This window comes from Amphiprion ocellaris, chromosome 7, assembly GCF_022539595.1.
Source record: "Amphiprion ocellaris isolate individual 3 ecotype Okinawa chromosome 7, ASM2253959v1, whole genome shotgun sequence".
Taxonomy (NCBI): domain Eukaryota; kingdom Metazoa; phylum Chordata; class Actinopteri; family Pomacentridae; genus Amphiprion; species Amphiprion ocellaris.
The window spans coordinates 25,316,309-25,337,183 of NC_072772.1; the positions used below are offsets into that span (position 1 = coordinate 25,316,309).

The 20,875-nt window shown below is 39.2% G+C and overlaps 1 protein-coding gene and 1 long non-coding RNA gene across 4 annotated transcripts in view; both read right to left on the reverse strand.

Annotated features, from left to right (window-relative positions):
* The window catches only part of sez6b (seizure related 6 homolog b), a 284,944-nt gene that overhangs the window by 20,184 nt on the left and 243,885 nt on the right, over positions 1-20,875 (reverse strand). For all 3 annotated transcript variants that reach the window (XR_008602221.1, XM_055011999.1, XM_055011998.1), the window contains exons 10-11: positions 13,390-13,586; positions 11,181-11,375 (exon numbers count right to left, since the gene is read on the reverse strand). Coding sequence is in view for 2 of the 3 variants with exons in the window: in XM_055011999.1 (XP_054867974.1) it covers positions 11,181-11,375; positions 13,390-13,586 (392 nt within the window). In the remaining variant the exon portion in view is untranslated. The remainder of the gene's footprint in view (positions 1-11,180; positions 11,376-13,389; positions 13,587-20,875) is intronic.
* LOC118470655 (uncharacterized) lies at positions 1,765-11,170 on the reverse strand. The gene is made up of 4 exons (XR_008602222.1): positions 8,097-11,170; positions 6,539-7,534; positions 5,582-5,740; positions 1,765-4,789 (listed from the first exon to the last, which is right to left on the reverse strand). It is a non-coding gene; the product is annotated as an uncharacterized LOC118470655 (long non-coding RNA).

A 20,875-nucleotide genomic window follows, 5' to 3' on the forward strand; every position in this document is an offset into this window, starting at 1 on the left:
TACTGGTGCTAAAAGCAAGGTAGACTCTTGCTGATGCTTGTAGCTGCTATCACTGTAAAAAAAAAAATCCTTGAGAAAATTCTAAATTTTGAGGCAACATGATGCAATGGATTTTTGAATTTTCTCCACTTTTGTCCACCATTGTTGACTGTACTGAGTTTTTAAGTTTAGGACAAGAGTTCTGCCAACTTACAGTGGATACGGAAAGTATTCAGACCCCTTTAAATTTTTCACTCTTTGTTTCATTGCAGCCATTTGCTAAAATTTAAAAAAAGTTCATTTTAATTTTCATTAATGTACACTCAGCACCCTATCTTGACAGAAAAAAACTGAAATGTAGAAATTTTTGCAAATTTATTAAAAAAGAAAAACTGAAATATCACACGGTCATAAGTATTCAGACCCTTTACTGTGACACTCATATTTAACTCACCTGCGGTCCATTTCTTCTGATCCTCCTAGAGATGGTTCTACTTCTTCATTGGAGTCCAGCTGTGTTTAATTAAACTGATTGGACTTGATTAGGAAAGGCACACACCTGTCTATATAAGACCTTACAGCTCACAGTGCATGTCAGAGCAAATGAGAATCATGAGGTCGAAGGAACTGCCCAAGGAGCTCAGAGACAGAATTGTGGCAAGGCACAGATCTAGCCAAGGTTACAAAAGAATTTCTGCAGCACTCAAGGTTCCTAAGAGCATAGTGGCCTCCATAATCCTTAAATGGAAGAAGTTTGGGACGACCAGAACTCTTCCTAGACGTGGCTGTCCAGCCAAACTGAGCAATCGTGGGAGAAGAGCCTTGGTGAGAGAGGTAAAGAAGAACCCAAAGATCACCGTGGCTGAGCTCCAGAGATGCAGCAGGGAGATGAGAGAAAGTTCCACAAAGTCAACTATCACTGCAGCCTTCCACCAGTCAGGCCTTTATGGCAGAGTGGCCCGATGGAAGCCTCTCCTCAGTGCAAGACATATGAAAGCCCGCATAGAGTTTGCCAAAAAACACATGAAGGACTCCCAGACTATGAGAAATAAGATTCTCTGGTCTGATGAGACCAAGACTGAACTTTTTGGCATTAATTCTAAGCGGTATGTGTGGAGAAAACCAGGCACTGCTCATCACCTGCCCAATACCATCCCAACAGTGAAACATGGTGGTGGCAGCATCATGCTATGGGGGTGTTTTTCAGCTGCAGGGACAGGACGACTGGTTGCAATTGAAGGAAAGATGAATGCGGTCAAGTACAGAGATATCCTGGAAGAAAACCTCTTCCAGAGTGCTCTGGACCTCAGACTGGGCCGAAGGTTTACCTTCCAACAAGACAATGACTCTAAGCACACAGCTAAAATAACAAAGGAGTGGCTTTGGAACAACTCTGTGACCATTCTTGACTGGCCCAGCCAGAGCCCTGACCTAAACCCAATTGAGCATCTCTGGAGAGATCTGAAAATGGCTGTCCACCAACGTTCACCATCCAACCTGACAGAACTGGAGAAGATCTGCAAGGAAGAATGGCAGAGGATCCCCAAATCCAGGTGTGAAAACTTGTTGCATCATTCCCAAGAAGACTCATGGCTGTACTAGCTCAAAAGGGTGCTTCTACTCAATACTGAGCAAAGGGTCTGAATACTTATGACCGTGTGATATTTCAGTTTTTCTTTTTAAATAAATTTGCAAAAATTTCTACATTTCAGTTTTTTTCTGTCAAGATAGGGTGCTGAGTGTACATTAATGAGAAATAAATTGAACTTTTTTGATTTTAGCAAATGGCTGCAATGAAACAGAGTGAAAAATTTAAAGGGGTCTGAATACTTTCCGTACCCACTGTAGATCTTTTTGTTCACCGAAAGACAATATTTGAGTCCTGCCAATTTGAAACGTTTTGTGTACATATTGACGATATCCGAGTTCTTCCAACTTGGAAATTCTTGTTCCCCTAATGATAATATTCTTGTCCATCTATTGGTGACATTCCTGTGAGGCTAACAATGAAATTCTTGCTTCCATGTCATGTATTTCTATCCTCTACAAAGGCAGACTTTTTGTTGAATTAACAAACAATTCTAAACTAAAATAACATAAATACTAGATTTATAAAGGCAAAGTTAATTGTACTCAAGAAAAGCTCAATAAATAAATGAGAAAATAAAAGACAAAGCACACAGCTGAAAGTTGGGTGAAACTAGCTGTTTATTCCTTGTGAAACATGGTTGTAAACATGAGGGTGTCAACTGCATGAGCACATCAGGTCAAATTAAAACAGATCATAAAATAAACACCTAGAGCCTCATGTCTTAATTGTTCAAATTTCCATTTTGTTGGCAAGGGGGACATGCATGTTTAAAATGACTGTGTGCACCAGCATATACAATACAGTTTGAATATGAACAATGAACTTCAACAATTAAAACCCTTGATACGCACCTCGTCAAATGGCAACTGACACTTTCACTTTTGCGAGCCACTGCTCCACACTGCAGCCCAAATCGTGTACATTATAAGTAAACAAAGACTAATAAGGCCAACCAGCTGTCCAAAAAGGAAGTGGCGGAAGTGGATGAACAACAATAAGAACAATGAACAAACAGGGTGGATTTAAAAACAGTTTCTCCAGTAGTATTATGTTTATTTTACTTATTTTTGATGAACATTTCTTGAACTTCTCTTGGTATTAATAAAGAATCTGTCTATTTAGGTGTACCAAAAAGCAACCGTGGTTAGCATCTCTGACTTTTCCATTAAGCAAAACCAGTGCAGAGGTCTGGTAGGTCATGCAGGGCAACGGCCCCTTCCAACACCACAGCCACATCTCACACAGTTGGTGTTGTAGTGGCATCATCATCTTCTACAACAGCAAGGAGGCCAACAGACACACCTCTGAGCACTCTTTGTTCATGGTCAGTGTCCTGAGGAAAAGTAACAGATGTATGGTTAAGTGCAAGGGAAAACTAAAAGATGGAAGACATGTCTGCTTATCCTTGGTTTCATGTTACTGACTCTTGCCATAAACTGATGGAAGTTTTGAAATTGTGATGCAACAGCAGCATCCTGTCCAGCAGCATCACAGCGTGGTACGACTCCTGCACCTCCTCCTGCTGCAGGACCCTCCAGCGCGTCGTGAAAGCAGCAGAAAGGATTGTCAGTGTCTCTTTCCCCTCACTCCAGGACATCTACAGCACCCGCCTCACTTGCAAAGCACTAAGCATTGCAGGTGACCCCACACACCCGTCCCACAACCTCTTCAGCCTGCTGCCATCAGGGAGGAGACTGAAGAGTCTGAGGGCCAGGACCAGCCGACTGAGCAACAGTTTCATCCACCAGGCTGTCAGGAAGCTGAACTCTCTCCCCTGTCTGCCCTCTCTACCACCCCCTTCCCCCGCATACACAAACTCTGGTCCATAACCTCTGATCTGCACTGAAATAGCACATTCAACCGTCAAGCATATTTGCACTTCTTGGACTGTTACTTATTTGCACTGTTCTGAGTATTCTGCACTAAATCCGTCACTTTATCTCATGGTCATGTTTACATTTCACTCAGTTCTGCTTTTCTTAGTTCTTAGTTGTTGCTCGGCTCTAATTTTGCTTCCTTTGTTCTTTTTTGCCCTTTAATATCTTATTTTCTAAGTCTTTATTTAATGTCTACTGTTGCACGAAGAGAGAGTAACAAAATTTCAATTCTTGGTATGCCATGTACATATTGAAGAATTGACAATAAAGCTGACTTTGACTTGACTTTGATCTAGGGTCAACAGTAAAATATATTTAAGATGCTTAATAAGAAATCTCAATATTACTACTAATATGCAAGCTGCTTGCTACCGCACAGCCTTTACAATTGGAATATAATATGAGACAATTATCGTTTTCTCCAAAGCAACCACTCCTTTGGCAGAAAAGGTAATTTTACCTCACAGAACACTGGAGTTGCTGGTCTACCACTGCCTTGATTAGTTAGTTCATTTGTGTTGTTACTTTACTGTGCAACAGCCATCCATTTAAAAAAACTGTTAGTGAGGCACTGGTACCTGGTAACTCTGTTCTGTAAGGTAAAATTACTGGTTCTGCCAAAGGAATCTCCTGAGTGTGGACAGACCTATATTTGGCTTATATACCAATAGTTTCCTGTCAGAAAAGGCTGCCTCAACAGCAATGTAAAGCGGAGAAAACATGTTTAGCTTCCTACATCAGTACACCTGCTGCTGCTTCTTCAAAATGGGGTCATATTGACTACCATCTACTGTAGGCAATACATGGATAGACGTGGACAAGCACTATGGATTCAGTGACTCACACAACCCCACCTCAAATTATCTACTCCCTCATTTCAAGGAGTATTTTTCTCCAAGAGAAAAGAAATTAATTCCTGCACAGACTTATCACATCTGTAGTGATTTATCAAAATGTGCTACTTATCCTTCTTGATATTTTTTGTGCTGTTGCTAAGTTTTTGAGATACCAGCCATAGAGGTGTCGACATCTCTCCAAGGTCATGGAACTAGATGGCACCACAAGCCAAGTGCTATCTAGTTTATGTAAATCAGAGAGAAGGCAGACATCTCTTTTGTTGTTATCTCCCTAAACTCCGGAACTTTACATCAAATTCATCTAGAGGGATAAATAGTACTACACATAAAATATGTATATGTGTTTTTACTTCCATTTTAAAGTATTTCCTTCACTTACTATTACTTACCAAACGCTTCAGGAAAAACGCAGCTGAGTCATCTCGAACAAAAATGGGCAGACCTCTCAATGCTACTTGCTTCCTCTGAGACACAATGTTCAATGTCTAAAGAGTATTAGGTGGAAAACACACAAGCATGTCAATTAGTATAGCACTATAGTCCTTTATGCCAAGTCAGAAATAATTTAGAGTAACGACGATAAAGTAAAAAATGTTAAATAGTAATGTACACCAAGTAATAACTCAGGGTACCACCAGAGTTTTCCAAGTAAAATTTAAGGGTTTTTAATTTGCTGTACCAATTGGAATGAAATGTAATGCCAACTTCATGACCATACTGACTAAAGTATGAAAGATACAATATAAAATCATATGGATTTTAAATGCTAGAGAACAACTATTTACCAAGCAAATAAATAACTAAATTATTGCAACACGCACATTCACATTCATTACCTGGAATAGGCTTAGTCACAGTTTGGGTTCTGCTGCCACTTGAAAAAAACCCCATCACTTTTAGGTTGTTTTATTCATCAATAAATAATCGTAAAATTGAATATATTACATATAAATAAATGATTCTAAAGCAGCAACAGTAATGTTTACACCAGTCAAGTCTATGTAAACTTAATTTCACTGAAAGAAACTCTAAATTGTTCAGTCAGTCTCTCCATTCAGTCTTCTGTCCTGCTCTGATGTAATTCACAGGTAGCAGGCAGAAGGAGGAGCAGCTGCTTTGTGTCAGCCAGCAGCAAATTTACAAGAATTTGCAAAGTTTTAAGAGTCGAGGCAAACAGTCAGATGACATTCGAACATCTCTTTTATCTTGTTAGTAACAATTGGCCATTGGCTGAGCTCCAGCTTTTGCACACTTTTATCTTACATCGCTTTACTCACATGTTCATCAAGCGTTTCCAGGAGGTCGTCCATCCTTGGACCAAAAGCTGCCTTTCTAGCTCGGTACAGCTTTAGCAGGAGATGAACATATTTTTCAAGGGATGCATTGAAAGTCCCCAAGAGGTCTTTGCTGGTGATCCGATGAAATTCTTCTGATATCTGAACAAAACAAACAAGACAATGAAACTTGATTGTAATTAATTGTAGCATCACCTTCTCACAAGCCAGTCAGCAGCGGCAGGCTCTGCCACAATTAACATGGACAATGTTGTATGCATCTTTACCTATGCACCATTATAGATAAGTATTTATGTTTAAATTTTTACACAGGAACAGTCAAAACCCTCCACAAAAATACAACTGGTATTTGCATATAAGTTCAGTATGCTTATAGTATATATACACCATTTAGTTGTTCCAAGGACAAAACAACCATTCATTTTTAAACAATCTGACCATGACGCACACACACTCACTTAATGACAGTTAGTAAACTGTCATGTGCAATAAAACCGAAGTGAAATTCATTTATGTACATATTTTTAAATTTTGTGTTATTAATATCCTTCTATTTTTTCTTATTTATATTGTATATGTCATGTATATATCTTGTGTCTTTAATATATAGATGTGCTCTCTTGACTTTTCTTATTGTCACTTTGCTGCTGTGACATTGCAAATTTCCCCTTGTGGGACAAATAAAAGATATTCTATGACACATCCATTGTTTTTCTGATTAGACAATTGCAATAAGCAACATGCTGTTTCGGATAAGATTTTTGATTTGTTTTTTTAAAAAAAAGGTAATTTCAGAATGATGGTGTAATGGAGTGCAGTGTTTTAAAGGATCTGAGGTGGAGTCATAAAGGAGGGTATGGAAGACTTTGCAAATATATCTTCAACCATAACATCAGCAGCATTTGAATTAGACAGTTACTAAAATGAAAATTGCCTTACCTCCTCAACAGAAAACAGTGCAGGCCATCTCTCCTGGACCTCTGATACCATTGGCTGCCCCTCTATGACCTCTACGACCTCTCTCAAAGGGAAAATGTCAGGTCCATCTTGTGCCATATCAGCATCATGTTCTTTTTCTTCTTCTTTATTTCTTCAACCAGAGCAACTCTTTCTTCTTCTAGAGAAGAATCATCATGGTGTTCTGGATGATCTGGGATATAGTTGACTTCTCCATGTTTGGGCTTTTTCAGAGTGCATGAACTGTCACATCCTCGTCTTCCACTGTTCTTTTTTTGTTTATTGCTACCTCGTTGCAACCTGCCTGATGCAGTTGTGCCTGGTAGTTTCCAAGCTTGTACTTGATTCTTGTTTTCCATCCTTCATAGCCTGTGACACTACCTGGCTCCTTCAGGCATGGATACTTGAGAACCAACGAAGAGGCAACTGATTCAAGTTCATCTTTCTCGGGGTAGCTTTTGATTTCAAAAACTGCCTGTGCAATTTAATGCAAAATTTCCATTTTAATGTCTCTTGTAGCATCAAGTCCCTTCTTTGACTTTTCGTATGTCTCATTGGCCTTGCGCAATTTCAGTTTAACATCGTATGAGAACTTTGGGATGGGAAATGGAAATGGCCACTCGGTGACATGCCTCAAATTGCCCTGGACTGAATCTGTACAGCTAGAAGTGAAATCTTCAGAGTGAACACTGGCTGTGTCCAGTGAGGAAACTGAAATGTCACTGGATTGGATACCTGGAGTTAATTCACAGTTCCACTTAATATGCAGGACTGCACACTCAGCCAGTAATTCAGACATTGCTGTCAAGTTGCACAGTGCATTTCCAAAATCTGGATCCTCAAACTGTAGTGAGAAATCGCCTTCAAGTTCAAGTCTCTCTTTCAGAATATCTATCAACTGGCCCACAGATTCTGGTGCTTCAGGAGCTGGATTCGCCAAGCTTCTTTAGAGGAGATAACTACCCGAAGTAACAAAGTCTGAAAACAGAAGAAAAAGAGATGATATGAAAACATGTGATAAACCAAATGAATAATCAAGAAAATAATCAACAGATAATCAAGTATAAAAATAATCATTTGTGTCAGCCCTAAACACAAACATTCAAAATCAAATCACCGAGTCAAGCTGTATGTTTTCACTGGACTTGAAGGGTATGAAAAATTGTAATCAAAAAAGTTTTTAGTAGCTAAAGCTGTCACGACAAATGTCGTGGACAAAAAGTACAACATTTGCCTTTGAGATGCAATGAAATACGAGTATAAAATTGAATAAAATGGAAATACTCAAGTAGAAGTACCTCAAATTTGTACTTAAGTTCTTGGATACAGTACTTGACTATATGCACTTAGTTGAACTCCACAGTTGTATATGGTGAAAGATTGTTTGATATTTATACTTAATCACTCATAAAATTAATCACAATAATTCTCTTACCGAGTTTCAGGCCAGAATTAAGATTAGCATCACTACAGTATGATGAAAACTTTCATTTTATGGAAATGTTCAAATTTTGTGCAAACAGCTGGAAACATATCATACCATTTTGAGATGCTTTAATGGAGAAGGAATGTCCTTGTGGTCACCATCAGCTTTCCACCAACTCTGTATGCTGCTAGTGGGTGGTAATCCTTCAGCACATCTGGATCCAGGAGTACAATTTCTGCAGAAGGGTGCTCACTAAGCTCATAGGACCTGAAATCTTCAGTGTACCAGAAAGAGAGTCTTTTACAAATGAATGTCACTTCATCTGCATTGACAAGAATGTTCTCAATTTTATGGAATTCTGGGAGGCCGCTGCATTCCCCAGCAGATAAAATCATTCTTGCCGTATACTGTGTCCCATGCAAGTGGATCGTTTTAGACAGAGACACACTGTCTAGATGTCCGTACTTCTTCTGTATTTCACATTTCAGTGATGGACACAACTCTGACGCTCTGATCACTTTCACTTTTCAACAAACTGTTTTGGCTTGAATAGGTTACGGCTATCCAGATGGTATGCCATCATTTGCTGGTGTTTTGTGGAAAGCGTGAGCAACACATTTTTCCAATTGTGAGTGTCATGGATCACCTTTTTAAAGAAGCTATGTTGTGCTTCAGACCTCATTGTCCACAATTCTACTAAAGGCCCATAGCAGCAGATGACATGTGGGTAGTGGTGCTTTGGCCTCAATCTAAAATCCAGAAAGGTGCTGGTGAGCAACTTCCGATGATCCAGTAGTTTACAAGATAAATAGCACAATGATTCCTCTGAGAGTCTGTTAGACACAACAATATCAACTATTTCTTTAAGGTACATTAGAATCTCCCATGCAGCCTCCTGTTGTGGTATCTTGCGTCCAATTATAAAAGGAAGTAAGTGCAACAGTGTTCAGTTTTCGTGTCCATTACCGCCAACCGTTCCTTTATCAAAGCTCGCTTTTGGAATTTTTTGTGGTTTGTTTACTCTGTCTGAATACTTGTAAGGAAATGATTTTATACAGTCATCTAATATATCAAACGTAAAGAAACCTTTTGAGATCAGTTCTTTCAAACACAAAGACAGTTCTACTGGAATAACCCCTTCACAAAGGTCATGTAACACATCTGGAGGAAATCCAGTTACAGGATGAAAGAACAGTAGATTTTTGCTCAGAACACAATCCTTTTTTACCCCATCAATGCTTTGGAGCCTGTCGTTCAGCCTAAGCTCTTCCAACAAAGTGTTGTGTTGATCAGGCCCCCTTAACTGGAAATCATTCACTTCAATAGTTGCAATTTGGTTCCCACTTATCAAACAAAACCGACAGAATTTCTCAACAGTAAAACTTTCAAAAAAGCCTGCAAAACGATGTGCTGCAAGGTTATCCGCACACACACAAAAAAACAGTACCTTTAGCAAACTGACCTCCACCCTGAACAAAAATTCCCACTTCTTCTAGACTCCTAATGTCTTTTATCAATGGCTCAAGAAACTTTTCATAACCATACTGTTTGACATCCACACTTTCACCCAATAAGCTGAATAGAAGTGAGACTTGATCGGAACCTGGGTGGTAAATTTAGAACAACCCAATATACTGCAGTTATCTTATGAACTTTTCTAGAGGTGTCCAGTGGGTTACAAACTTCAAAGTCATCAATATACAATGCTAAACTGATAGATATATTTTGCTGACCCAGTAGATTATTATCTTTGTAATACTTGCCATCTTGAAAAGATGCAAAATTACCACAATGTGATTCTTCTTGATCAAATACAATTTGGCCGAAAAAATCAGTCTTTCCTAGCAAAGTCTCAAGTACCTTCGTAACAGATACATAAACAAAAGTGTTTTCATGGGCTGCGTTATACACATAAAGGACATATTAATTTTAGTGAAAGCATTTTTTTTTCTGCTGACTTTTTAACTTGTAAACAAAAATAGTTTGTAAAAATACATGACACCATACAGCTAATACAGCTCTATTTCACCACCATGCAACACACCATACTGAAGCTAGGTCTGGGTGTTATAATAGTTTTACAGTAGGGCTGGGCAATTTATCAATATTGGGTGTCATATGGTAATATGACACACAATACACACACACACACACGCACACACACACACGCACATGTGTGTGTGTGTGTGTGTGTGTGCTAGCTAGCCCAACTGAAGCCATAAAAAACCCGTCCCTGCAGGGATGACAACATGCTAAATGGTCAACCGAAAACTTAACGGATCATTCAAATTACTTAATGGGTGATTTAGAGACTCCACAATGAATGGATTTTCTATGCGTTCTACCCACTACAGCTCGGACTTTAGACATTTGACAGTTTCAAACAATTTATCAACTTACAGCACATCTTCGCTTATTATCATCATTTTACGATGTTCGGCACGTCGTGCTGCTAAGGTGAACCTGCAGCCTGCATTAGCTTTGCGAGTTCAGGGGGAAAATACAGTACACATTCCTTGTCTAGTAACAAAATATAGAAAAAAAAAAAACACTTACCTCCTTTGGAAAATTTAACCTGCTGACAAATTCTCCAGTATTTTCCAACTTAATGTCGAAGTTCGGCCATGTTGTTGAATTGCTGTTGCAAAAAAATGTCCGACTCCGACCACGTCGTGACTCGACCTCAGACGACCAGACCACGTTTGGATGTGGACAGCGTGTTTACGATTGAAAAGTTCATCTATGGGGTTTCAAAGCCCATAGTGGAGGGGCGCAGAGCACCTACGGGGTTTACTTAAAGGGAAATGAGTCTGGTGGAGACTCAACGTCACTGTACTTGTTATGATGACTTGAAAATTCTTGTTAGGGCAACATTGAGAGAAATTTGTTGAACAAACTAGAAATCTTTGTTATGATGACTTGAAAGTTTTTGTTAGGGCAACACTGAGAGAAATTTGTTGGACAAACTAGAACTCTTTGTTATGATGACTTGAAATTTTTTGTTAGGGCAACACTGAGAGAAATTTGTTGGACAAACTAGTTATTGTTAGTTGCAACTGGCAAAGCTTTATTTCTGAGTCAGATTAATTTAAAAAGTATAGTGAGATGAACAATCACAAGTTTTCGTTTTTACAGTGCATCTTTCCCATCACAAGTGCATAGTGTAGCAAGCAGTGATGGTAGTATCTTTGTTCTCACCTCTCTCGCAGCTTGGGAGGTCTCCACTCCAGGTGAGGTCCCATTGGCACATGAGCAGCTCAGCGCCCACCACTTGATAACCTGGGTAACACTGGTAGGTGACCACGGTGCCCTGAACCAGCTCAGGGTGAGATGTACTTTTCCAGCCATTAGAGATCTCAGGGAGTTCAGGGCAGGTGTCATTACGAGCCACTTCTACAGGAGTGGAGGGAATGGTCATAGAGGAATGTGCGTGTTTCTGTCTGCTCTGAGCTAACAAGTTCTCCATATCAATGTACTGTGTTCACAACTTCATTCAATTGTCTTCAAGTGGCTTAAAAATCTGTAGGTTTAATTGGAAGTGTAAGAAGTGCCTGTCTTGTTGGACTTCAACTACTGTTCAAAAGTTTGGGGTCACCCAGACAATTTCATGTTTTCCATGAAAACTCACACTTTTATTCATGCGCTACCATAACTGCACAAGGGTTTTACAATCATCAGTTAGCCTTTCAACACCATTAGCTAACAATGTAGCATTAGAACACAGGAGTGATGGTTGCTGGAAATGTTCCTCTGTACTCCTACATAGATATTCCATTAAAAATCAGCCATTTCCAGCTAGGATAGTCATTTACCACATTAAACTTTTGAATGTCCCAGGTGTATATATATATATATATATATATATATATATATATATATATATATATATATATATATATATATATATATATATATATATATATATACATATATATTGAGCAATACTTTTCCAGCAATTGAAATGAGCTCTCCTACAGGCAAAATGCAACCTGCCAGGCCAGCTGGCTTTGCTCATTCCCAGGTATGCAGCCGCAGGTTCAGGCCTTCTGCTTAGGAGTCAAATTTGGACAAACACACCAAAGTAATTGCAACTGGGCACTAGGCAAGCAAAATTATCCAACACCTGCAAACGTTGCTGTCCTGTGTTTACATTCCACCAATGAGATTCATGAAGAGACTGTAATAAAAGCTTTCCCTCCCTTTATTCCACTTTGCTGATCATCTGTATTCTGTAGCATTTCCTTCCCTCTGAATTCATTAGCTCTTATCAGATATAGGCTGTGGTGTGGTGCTGCACTGATGGAAAGTCCCAACACCAGGGACAGCCTCTTATTGCTTCATTTCTAGGTCTCATCCCAGCAAAAACAAATTCCTTCTTCCTCTCTTTCATTTTGTCTAACTTTACTTTTCACAGCTTTCCTCTTCAATCTACTGCTTTTGCTCCCTTTTTTCTTTATTGCTCCAAAATCAGATTTTCTTGAGTTGTAACCTAAGTTGTAACTGAAGTGGCAGTCAGATGACACTCAGTCTTGATCGACTCATCAGATACTTGTTCAGTTATAATAAAAATGACTGTGCCACAAGTCTCTAGCAGAAGTTTGCTTACTAAGTAACCATGTGATAGTGGGAAACATGACATTAGGAAAAATTCACTTCATCATCAAAGCACTTCAGGACAGGAGCGAACAGACTAAAAATTGGCAACACACTTACCCAGCACAATCATGGAGGAAATAGATAAAAAAAGGGCAAGAAATGACAAACCCAGAAGTTTTTTTATACTACAGGTCAAGATAAATAACACTAGGACAATGTCCGAATCAGCGAGAAAAAAAAATTAAGGTTTCCACACCATTAGACAGTCCTGAAAGGTGGGTGAATAACCTATCAAATAGGGAACTAACACAACCAAAAAAGTATGTTTTAGCCAAAGGACTGAACTTTGCAGTACCAGATACCAGTGGTTGCCCTTGTCACAGCCATGGAAACGACCATCAGAAACAACAATCTCGCATGGCAGAAGCAGAATAGTTCACACATCCTTTGTTGTGTAAACTGGCCACATCGCCATGATTGGTTTCACAACAACTCACACCTGGAGACAGGTGAGTCCTGGCCATTTATGGGCCATTAGCCATGTGACCTGGAGTGGCTATAAATTCTGTAACTCCCCGTTAGTCATTTAGAACTGAAGAAGCCTCTTGAATGAGAGGTGAAAACGTCTTGAAGAGGCTACAAGTCCAGTTGATTTCTGCTGAAGCTCCGAGGATTACCATGACCTGGATGACTGCTATCAGCTGTTTTTAACAAACTGTACAATGACAGTATCTGCTTTTAAATATCAGCTTTATGAAAGTGCTCCCCAAGTGCATCCTGAGGTGTAAATCAGTATTTGCTTGAGGCTTACCAAAGAAGTGAACCACAAAGCCATTGCCATAGCCATAGACATTAGTGGCAGGGTCAGACTGGAACTGGATGGTGATATCTGCAGTAGTGGTGTGGAGCTTGAAGCATGGCTTTGATCCTCCATACTGACCCAGCACTTTGGCTGTAAGGTCATCTCCATCATAAAACGTCAATAGGTCATTCTTACCGATGTTCAACCTGAAACATAAGGCACACACAGAACAAAGTAGTAGTAGAGTTTACCTTTGTTGTTGAGTGACCACCTCCATTAAACTGGGCTTTGGTATCAGCAGATACTAAATATTAAATGACTCTGCTCAGGACATCAGTATAAAAAAACATTAATTTTGCTTTTACTTCTGAAGTATTTTTCATCTCAAGCATTAACATACAGTAGAATTTGGTACTAAATAAAAACAAAAGTCATATAATAAAGTCTAAATAAATATGTCAGAAGGCAAGGAAAGTGTCACGCCCTCCACCTCCAGCTCTGTCTAGTAGCAGCCTTTCCTCTCCTTCTCCCTCCTTTTCCTCTCCTTTCATGTGGGTGAGAGTGAGGTGTGCGTGCTGATAGGGCTGGATAATCACCACATCAAGGACACCTGCAGTTGGTGGTGGTCGACCTGCGAACAATCATCCTTCACTATGAAAGCTGGGCTCAGACCACCACTTGACACCAGACTCTTGAACAACTTCAATTAGTTAATCCTTGTCGCTTTGTTGTGTATTTGTTACCCTGATTTTTCCTCTGCGACCCTCCCTGCCTGCACCTCTTGTCTCCTGCTGAAGCCACGGCTTCTGTCTTCCCTGTTCAGACCCAGTTTATCTTGGATTCCTCCACGATTACTCCTGGACCCCTCACCTGATGGAAGTGACCATTGCAGCCGCACCACACACCCACTCCACCTGCATTCCCTCAATCACTCTCCCAGTTCAGGCTGCCAGCTAAGAATGCTCGGGCTGTCAATATATAGTTCATCTACATTGTGTAAGTAGCTTTTTTTCATGTCTTCTTAGTATTAATGTCAGTGTGTTGATTCCCACGCTCTGCCACTGTAAGTGTGCATTTCTGTATTTCACCATGACATTGTTCTTGTATCGTCTGTTTGTTGCAGAGTCATTTGTTGTGGTATTTTATGATTGAACAAATGATAAAATTAAACAAATGGGATGTGTGAATCAAATTTAGGAGCTTACAAAGATAAGATCGGAAGACCTAACATGCCAACTGAAGTTATGAGTACACTGAATAATTCTGTGGAAAGCGACAACCCAGCTGAAGCCTATGGAGCACATATAAGGCATGAGACAGGAAGTTCATGCCCTCTCTACGTCTGCACTTGTGAGTTGAAGCCTAGGGCACACTAAGTAAAGTAGATAATAATGCCAACTTAGCAGAAATAAAAAAGAGGAGGTGGTCTAACTTTTGGTAAGATTACATCATATACATTTTGATTGGGTCTTAAGACTATGGGTTGTGACTTTCCAGAACGGAAGAGGTGTGTTTAGAAGGAATTTGCATAGGTATAAAAGAAGGTGTAACGCTTTGTGCAGTTAGTTAAAATCTCGAGATTTTGCTCGTTTGTTCTTACAACCTCTATGTTGAATGAACATTATTCACATAAGACTCTGAAGACTGTTCGACGATGGTTTCTTGAAAGTTTTTCAAGACTCCAAGTTTTGATCCAGAATTGATCTTTGATTATGTGTGTGACAAAGCTGCCTGATCATCAAAAACAGTTTGAGTATTCTGTTGCCATGCTGTGTGAATGTTTCTATATCCATCCCTGCGTAGTCTTTCCCAGCTTGGTGTTACCAACTCTTAGTTAGCTCTACTCCTAATTATTATTCCTCTTGTATTATTAAGCCTGTACTGTAGTTTTTCACTCTGTGCACCTAGTTTCTTGTCATGCTTCAGCTTCCATAGGTGTATCCTGCTCTGTAATTTCTCTGTGCCTCGCTAGTCATTTCCCTCTGGAGACGTGCAGTGTAGTGGGACTCCAGTGATGTCATTTCCTCTTCCCCAATTAACTTTACCATTGTGTTTGCGTAACCATAGTATTACTGTAAGTAAATGTAATATTTTTGAATCTGTCGGTCTGCTGTCTTTGCTGTCTGCGTCTGAGTCTGACACTCCGAGACAAAAAGAAAGCTGCAGCAAAAAAAAACAAAAAAAAAACTGTTGCATCTGAAGCTGCTGGAGGACAGAACCGTCAGGACAGAGACACTCTGTTCTGCTTGACAAATATACATTTTCTAAACATGGTGTCATGGGATGTGAGGGTGGCGGTATTATCTGGGCTGGTCTAGCGGTTTGTCAGCAGTTGAAAATGACACAATGATGCATGCACTACAGGGTTTGTGGTTAGAATTAGCAATAACCACAAAATGTTACATCTTTTCAAATAATTACTGATATAATACCAGCACTGCAAACCATACATGCCCACAATGCAGCATGTTAGGTGGCTAAAAACTAAATGTTAATATGTTTAACCTTCCATGAATGAATTTGTTTTGTCAGATACCACCTTTCTGTAGTTTTTGACAAACTGTGAGGACTGCAGTGGGATGAAGAAGCTGAGAGCTCTGGTCATATTTTGTACTGAGAATGAACGTGCAGAGATACTGAGTCTAGAGCAAATTGCAAAAGACGTCATGGAAAGCAAATCTCCCAGAATGACGTTCACATAGATGTGTACAACCAGATATTCAATAATAAATGTAACTCCAGAGGGGACACATGCCACCGGGTTGACTTTTGTATATGTGCTACTATGTGTGTTGCAGTTGCTGTGGAGTTTGTATTGTTTGTACGTATTCATTGGTCTTCCGTGGTGATACCTTATGTGTACATGATTTATGTTTCTTAATGTTAAGACTTAAGGTCTATGAACATCTAAAATATTTTCTGGTAATCCTCAAGAGGGGCTGTTGTGTGCAGTGGCTGCAAAGGACTGTCAATATAATAAATATAAAAATGACAGTTGGATTGGACTTAAGGTCTTGTTTCAGTGCTCAATAGATATAATATTGATCCGTGGGGTACCCCAAGGATCGGTCCTTGGACCAGTACTTTTTCTTCTTTATGTAAACGATATTGTGTCTGTTTCTAATGTACTAAAATGCATCTTATTTGCGGATGATACCACCTTATTTTACTCTGGAGAAAATATAAACAAGGTTCTACAAACCGTAGAAAATGAGTTTCAGAAAATTATGAAATGGTTCAATGCTAACAGACTATCTTTAAATATAAGTAAGACTAAATATATGATTTTTAGTTGTAAAAGGAAAGACATCGATGTAACATTGTTTATACAAGGATCAGAGATCGAAAGGACACACGAGATTAAGTTTTTAGGTGTAATGATTGATGAACAGTTGACATGGAAATCCCACATAGAGCATGTAAAAACAAAGGTATCCCAAACCATAGCTGCTACATAAGGTCAAAGAATCTCTGAATAAGAGTGCTTTGTTTCTGTTGTATAACTCACTGATTGTTCCATATCTGACCTATTGTATTGAAATGTGGGGAAGTGCTTGTAAAACCTACATTGAACCAATTTTCCTTTTGCAGAAATGTGTGGGTACAGGGCCCATACAAATCCAATATTTATACAATTAGAAACATTAAAAATTAATGCATTGGTAGAATATAACCTCCTCAAAACTACGTATAAAGCTTACCAAAAAGTATTACCAGACAACTTACTAAACAGATTCAAAAAGAGAGAAAGTAGATACAAATTAAGAAGAACTGAAGTTTTTTCAACACCAGAGTTTAGAACAAAACCAAAGGAAAGATGTATCTCAATTCAAGGAGTCAGTCTGTGGAATAATCTAGATGAGAAAATTAAAACTTACAAGTCCATTTTTATTTTTAAGATAAGTCTAAAAGCTTCATTTCTGAAAAAAATATGACACTGCTGTGTAGCAGCAAACTTGCTTTATGGTTTTGCTGAATTTATTGACAGATGGCTGTGTTCAACAGCATAATTTGACAATGACTTGTCAGTGATTTTATGTTGATAGGGGGCAGACTTTATAAGTATTTTACTTCCTTCTGCCACCCTTTCATTCAAATATTTTTCTTTTTTGTATATGTATTTATGTGGTATTTGTTTTTGGTGAATGAATGAAATAAACAAACAAAAAAAATAATAATAGAGTACAGTTTTCATGTATCGTTGCGATCCCATACTGTTAGCTGGACTCAACATCAGCTGATTAGAGGGGTTGTCCTCTGATGTATTGTCATGTTTGGGGGACTTATAGGAGTAACATTTCAGAAAAGAGAGGTCAAAATCAGTGCAGCAGAACTTCTAGTCCCTAGTCAAGCTCTAAAATGTGTGTATGCTACTTTCCCTACTATGTCTCTTCATACCTTCAAACATTCATCTTTTTCTCAAGTCATTTAATTCACTACAATTTATTTAAAAAAAGACTTTCTGCTAAAAACAAAAGTATTTGCCAGTTTACTTAATCACTCCACTCTAGCATAATTTATGGAAATATCATGCTAGTTTTACTTGACTTTATACTTCTACTACAACAAAATGTTGTACTTTTTGCTTCACTTTTTTGACATGGTTGTGGTCATTACTGCTTTGTCAATTAAGTTCAAAACATACGATGAGCTCAAAAATGTGATAAAGAAAAGACAATATACCATGGCAAAACATATAGTATACAAGGAAGTTAAAATTAACTCCAGTTTAGGGATTACAATAGTAGAATGCTGCTTGCATATTAATACAATTCCAGGACCATTTATCTACAAAAAAGTCCTTTTATTTATACTGACAAGTGCATTATGTGTTCCAAATGGGCTGACTGTGACCTCCCATGTTGCTACTTGAAGCTTTCTCAATATCATCGCAAACAATCATCAGCTTTCTCTCAACACTGTGTTTTGTTATCAGAACTTAAACATTAAAGCTCAAATTAGCTGATGCCTTGTCACATATAATCAGCACTGTTGAGAAAGAGAGAGTTAACTGCGCATGACTAATGTAATCTTATGCTGCATGTGACCATTTTTACTATCATTTAATCTGGCAAATAGTTCTTCCAGTAAGGTGTTAAAGTAACAACTAATTTATTGATTACTTCAAACACTATTTTTATTTCTAGCTGCACAGTGTCTTGGTGCTTAGCACTTTACTTTGCAGCTAGAAGATCCCTGGTTCGCGTCCCGGCCTTCCTGGGATCTTTCTGTGTGGAGTTTGCATGGTCCAAAAACATGCTGAGTTTAATTGTTGATTCTAAATTGTCCGTGGATGTGAATGTGAGTGTGATTGATTGTCTCTATGTGTAGTCCTGTGATAGACTGGTCACCTGTTCAGGGTGTTCTGTGCCTTCACCCTAAATCAGTTGGAATAGACTCCAACCCCCGTGACCCTAATGAGGACTAAGCGGTGTATAGATGATGATGGATGGATACATTTTTATTCCTCAAAAAATATAGCACTTCCAATTTCCTCCTTTTTGTTAGAAGTCTGATCAGAAAAATCCTGGACCTCAAACTCCAAAGGGACACACAGATTAAATTTAAGATATGATAAGAATAAACTACATTAATGCCAAATGTTGTCTCAAACCTGTTGCTGTCACCCCCATTCTTCAAAAACCTGGACTAAATCCTAACATCCCAAACAAACCTCCCCTTTTTGTTGAAAATACTGGAACATGCTGTTGTATCACAACCTAAAGCCCATCTCTCTGCCAGTAACCTATATAAATCTTTCCAATCTGGATTCTGCTCCACCCACAGTACCGAAACAGCCCTCTTCAGAGTTATCAACGACCTTCTTCGCTCCTGTGAATCCAGATATTTAAACATTCTCATCCTCCTTGACCTCATTGCTGCTTTCAACACAATCCACCATTCCGTCTTTCTCACCAGCCTTGTCTTCAACATTACCGGCACTGCCCTCTCCTGGTTTAAACTCTCCCTCTCTGTCAGACTCCAGTTTATCAGCATCAGTAACTGTAAATCCTCCACCGCTCCCCTCTCCCAAGATGTTCCCAAAGGTTCGGTTCTCAGCCACCTTTGCATCCTCTACATGCTCCCCCCTTGGCCACTTATTTTTCCATCATGGACTTCAGTTTCACAGTTTTGCTGATGACATCTTACTCTATATCTCCACCAAAACAATCACCACTGTCACCCATTCAACCCTCACCAACACCATCACAGAAATAAAGTCATTGCTGCAAAAACACTTCCTCAAACTAAACCATAACAAATCAGAAATCATCATAATTGGTCCAAAATCATTCACCAATTCCTCCCACAGCTTCTCCCTCACCACTGCACTCACTTCTACTCACATCAGAAATCTAGGCATCACCTTTAACCAAACCCTCTCCAACCAAATAAATCACTAAAACAGCCTTCTTCTACCTCAAAAACACTGCTCGCCTCTATCCATCCCTCACCTTTTCAGCTGCAGAAACTGTTATCAATGCATTCATCACATCCAGCCTTGACTACTTCAATAGTCTTCTCTATGGCACATCAACAAGAAACTTCAATACATCCAGAACTCTGTTGCTCGCCTGCTTACCCACTACCACACTCTTGATCACCATCCTTCAGTACCTCCACTGGCTCCCCGTCTTCCAGCGAATTCACTCTAAAATCCTCTTCAACACATACAAAACTCTCCATAACCTGGTTCCCCCCCCACCCTGACTGAACTCCTCCACTGGCACACTCCCAACAGCACCCTCCACTCTGCTGATGCTAGCCTCGTATCTACCACCACTCGGACCAAATACCGCACCTGGAATGGCAGAGTTTTCTCCATCAGCACTCCCATCCTCTCGAACTCACTCACAAAAGCATCAGCGAATCCTCCTCACTCTCCATATTCAAGAGATCCGTAAAGACACATCTTTTCAACACTGCCAACAACTCATAAATCCCCTTTTCTATATGTTCACTTCTCTACTATATTCTATTTATTTTTTTAGTTTTATTTTTTGTGTGTGTTCCTACCTACTTTGTTAAGCATCTTTGAATATCTTGAAAAGCTATATATAAGCATTATTATTATATTATTATTAGAACATTAAGTGCAACTTTCAGGAAGGACAACAGTATGCAATGATCATAACCCTTTGAAAAAAAAACACACAATTTCCATCTAATATTTACAGCATATTCCAAAACATGTGAGGTTTGGCTAACAGGGAGCATATGAATCTTGATGTTATTAGTGATTAGTATAGACATCTCCCTCTATGAGATGAATAAGTCAGTGTCATGTTTAATAACCACATTCATTGTCACAGCTTAACTGGCGAAGGGGCCATGTATTTGTACTGATTTGACGACAGCCTACAGCCTACAGAGCCAAAGCTCTCTGGGATGTTTGAAAATGTCACCTGGGGCTGAGCTATCTCTTTGTACAGACAAGATTTAGAGTATGGAAGAAATGGCTTTGCCAGAATAAAGCAGTGACATGCTTTTTGCT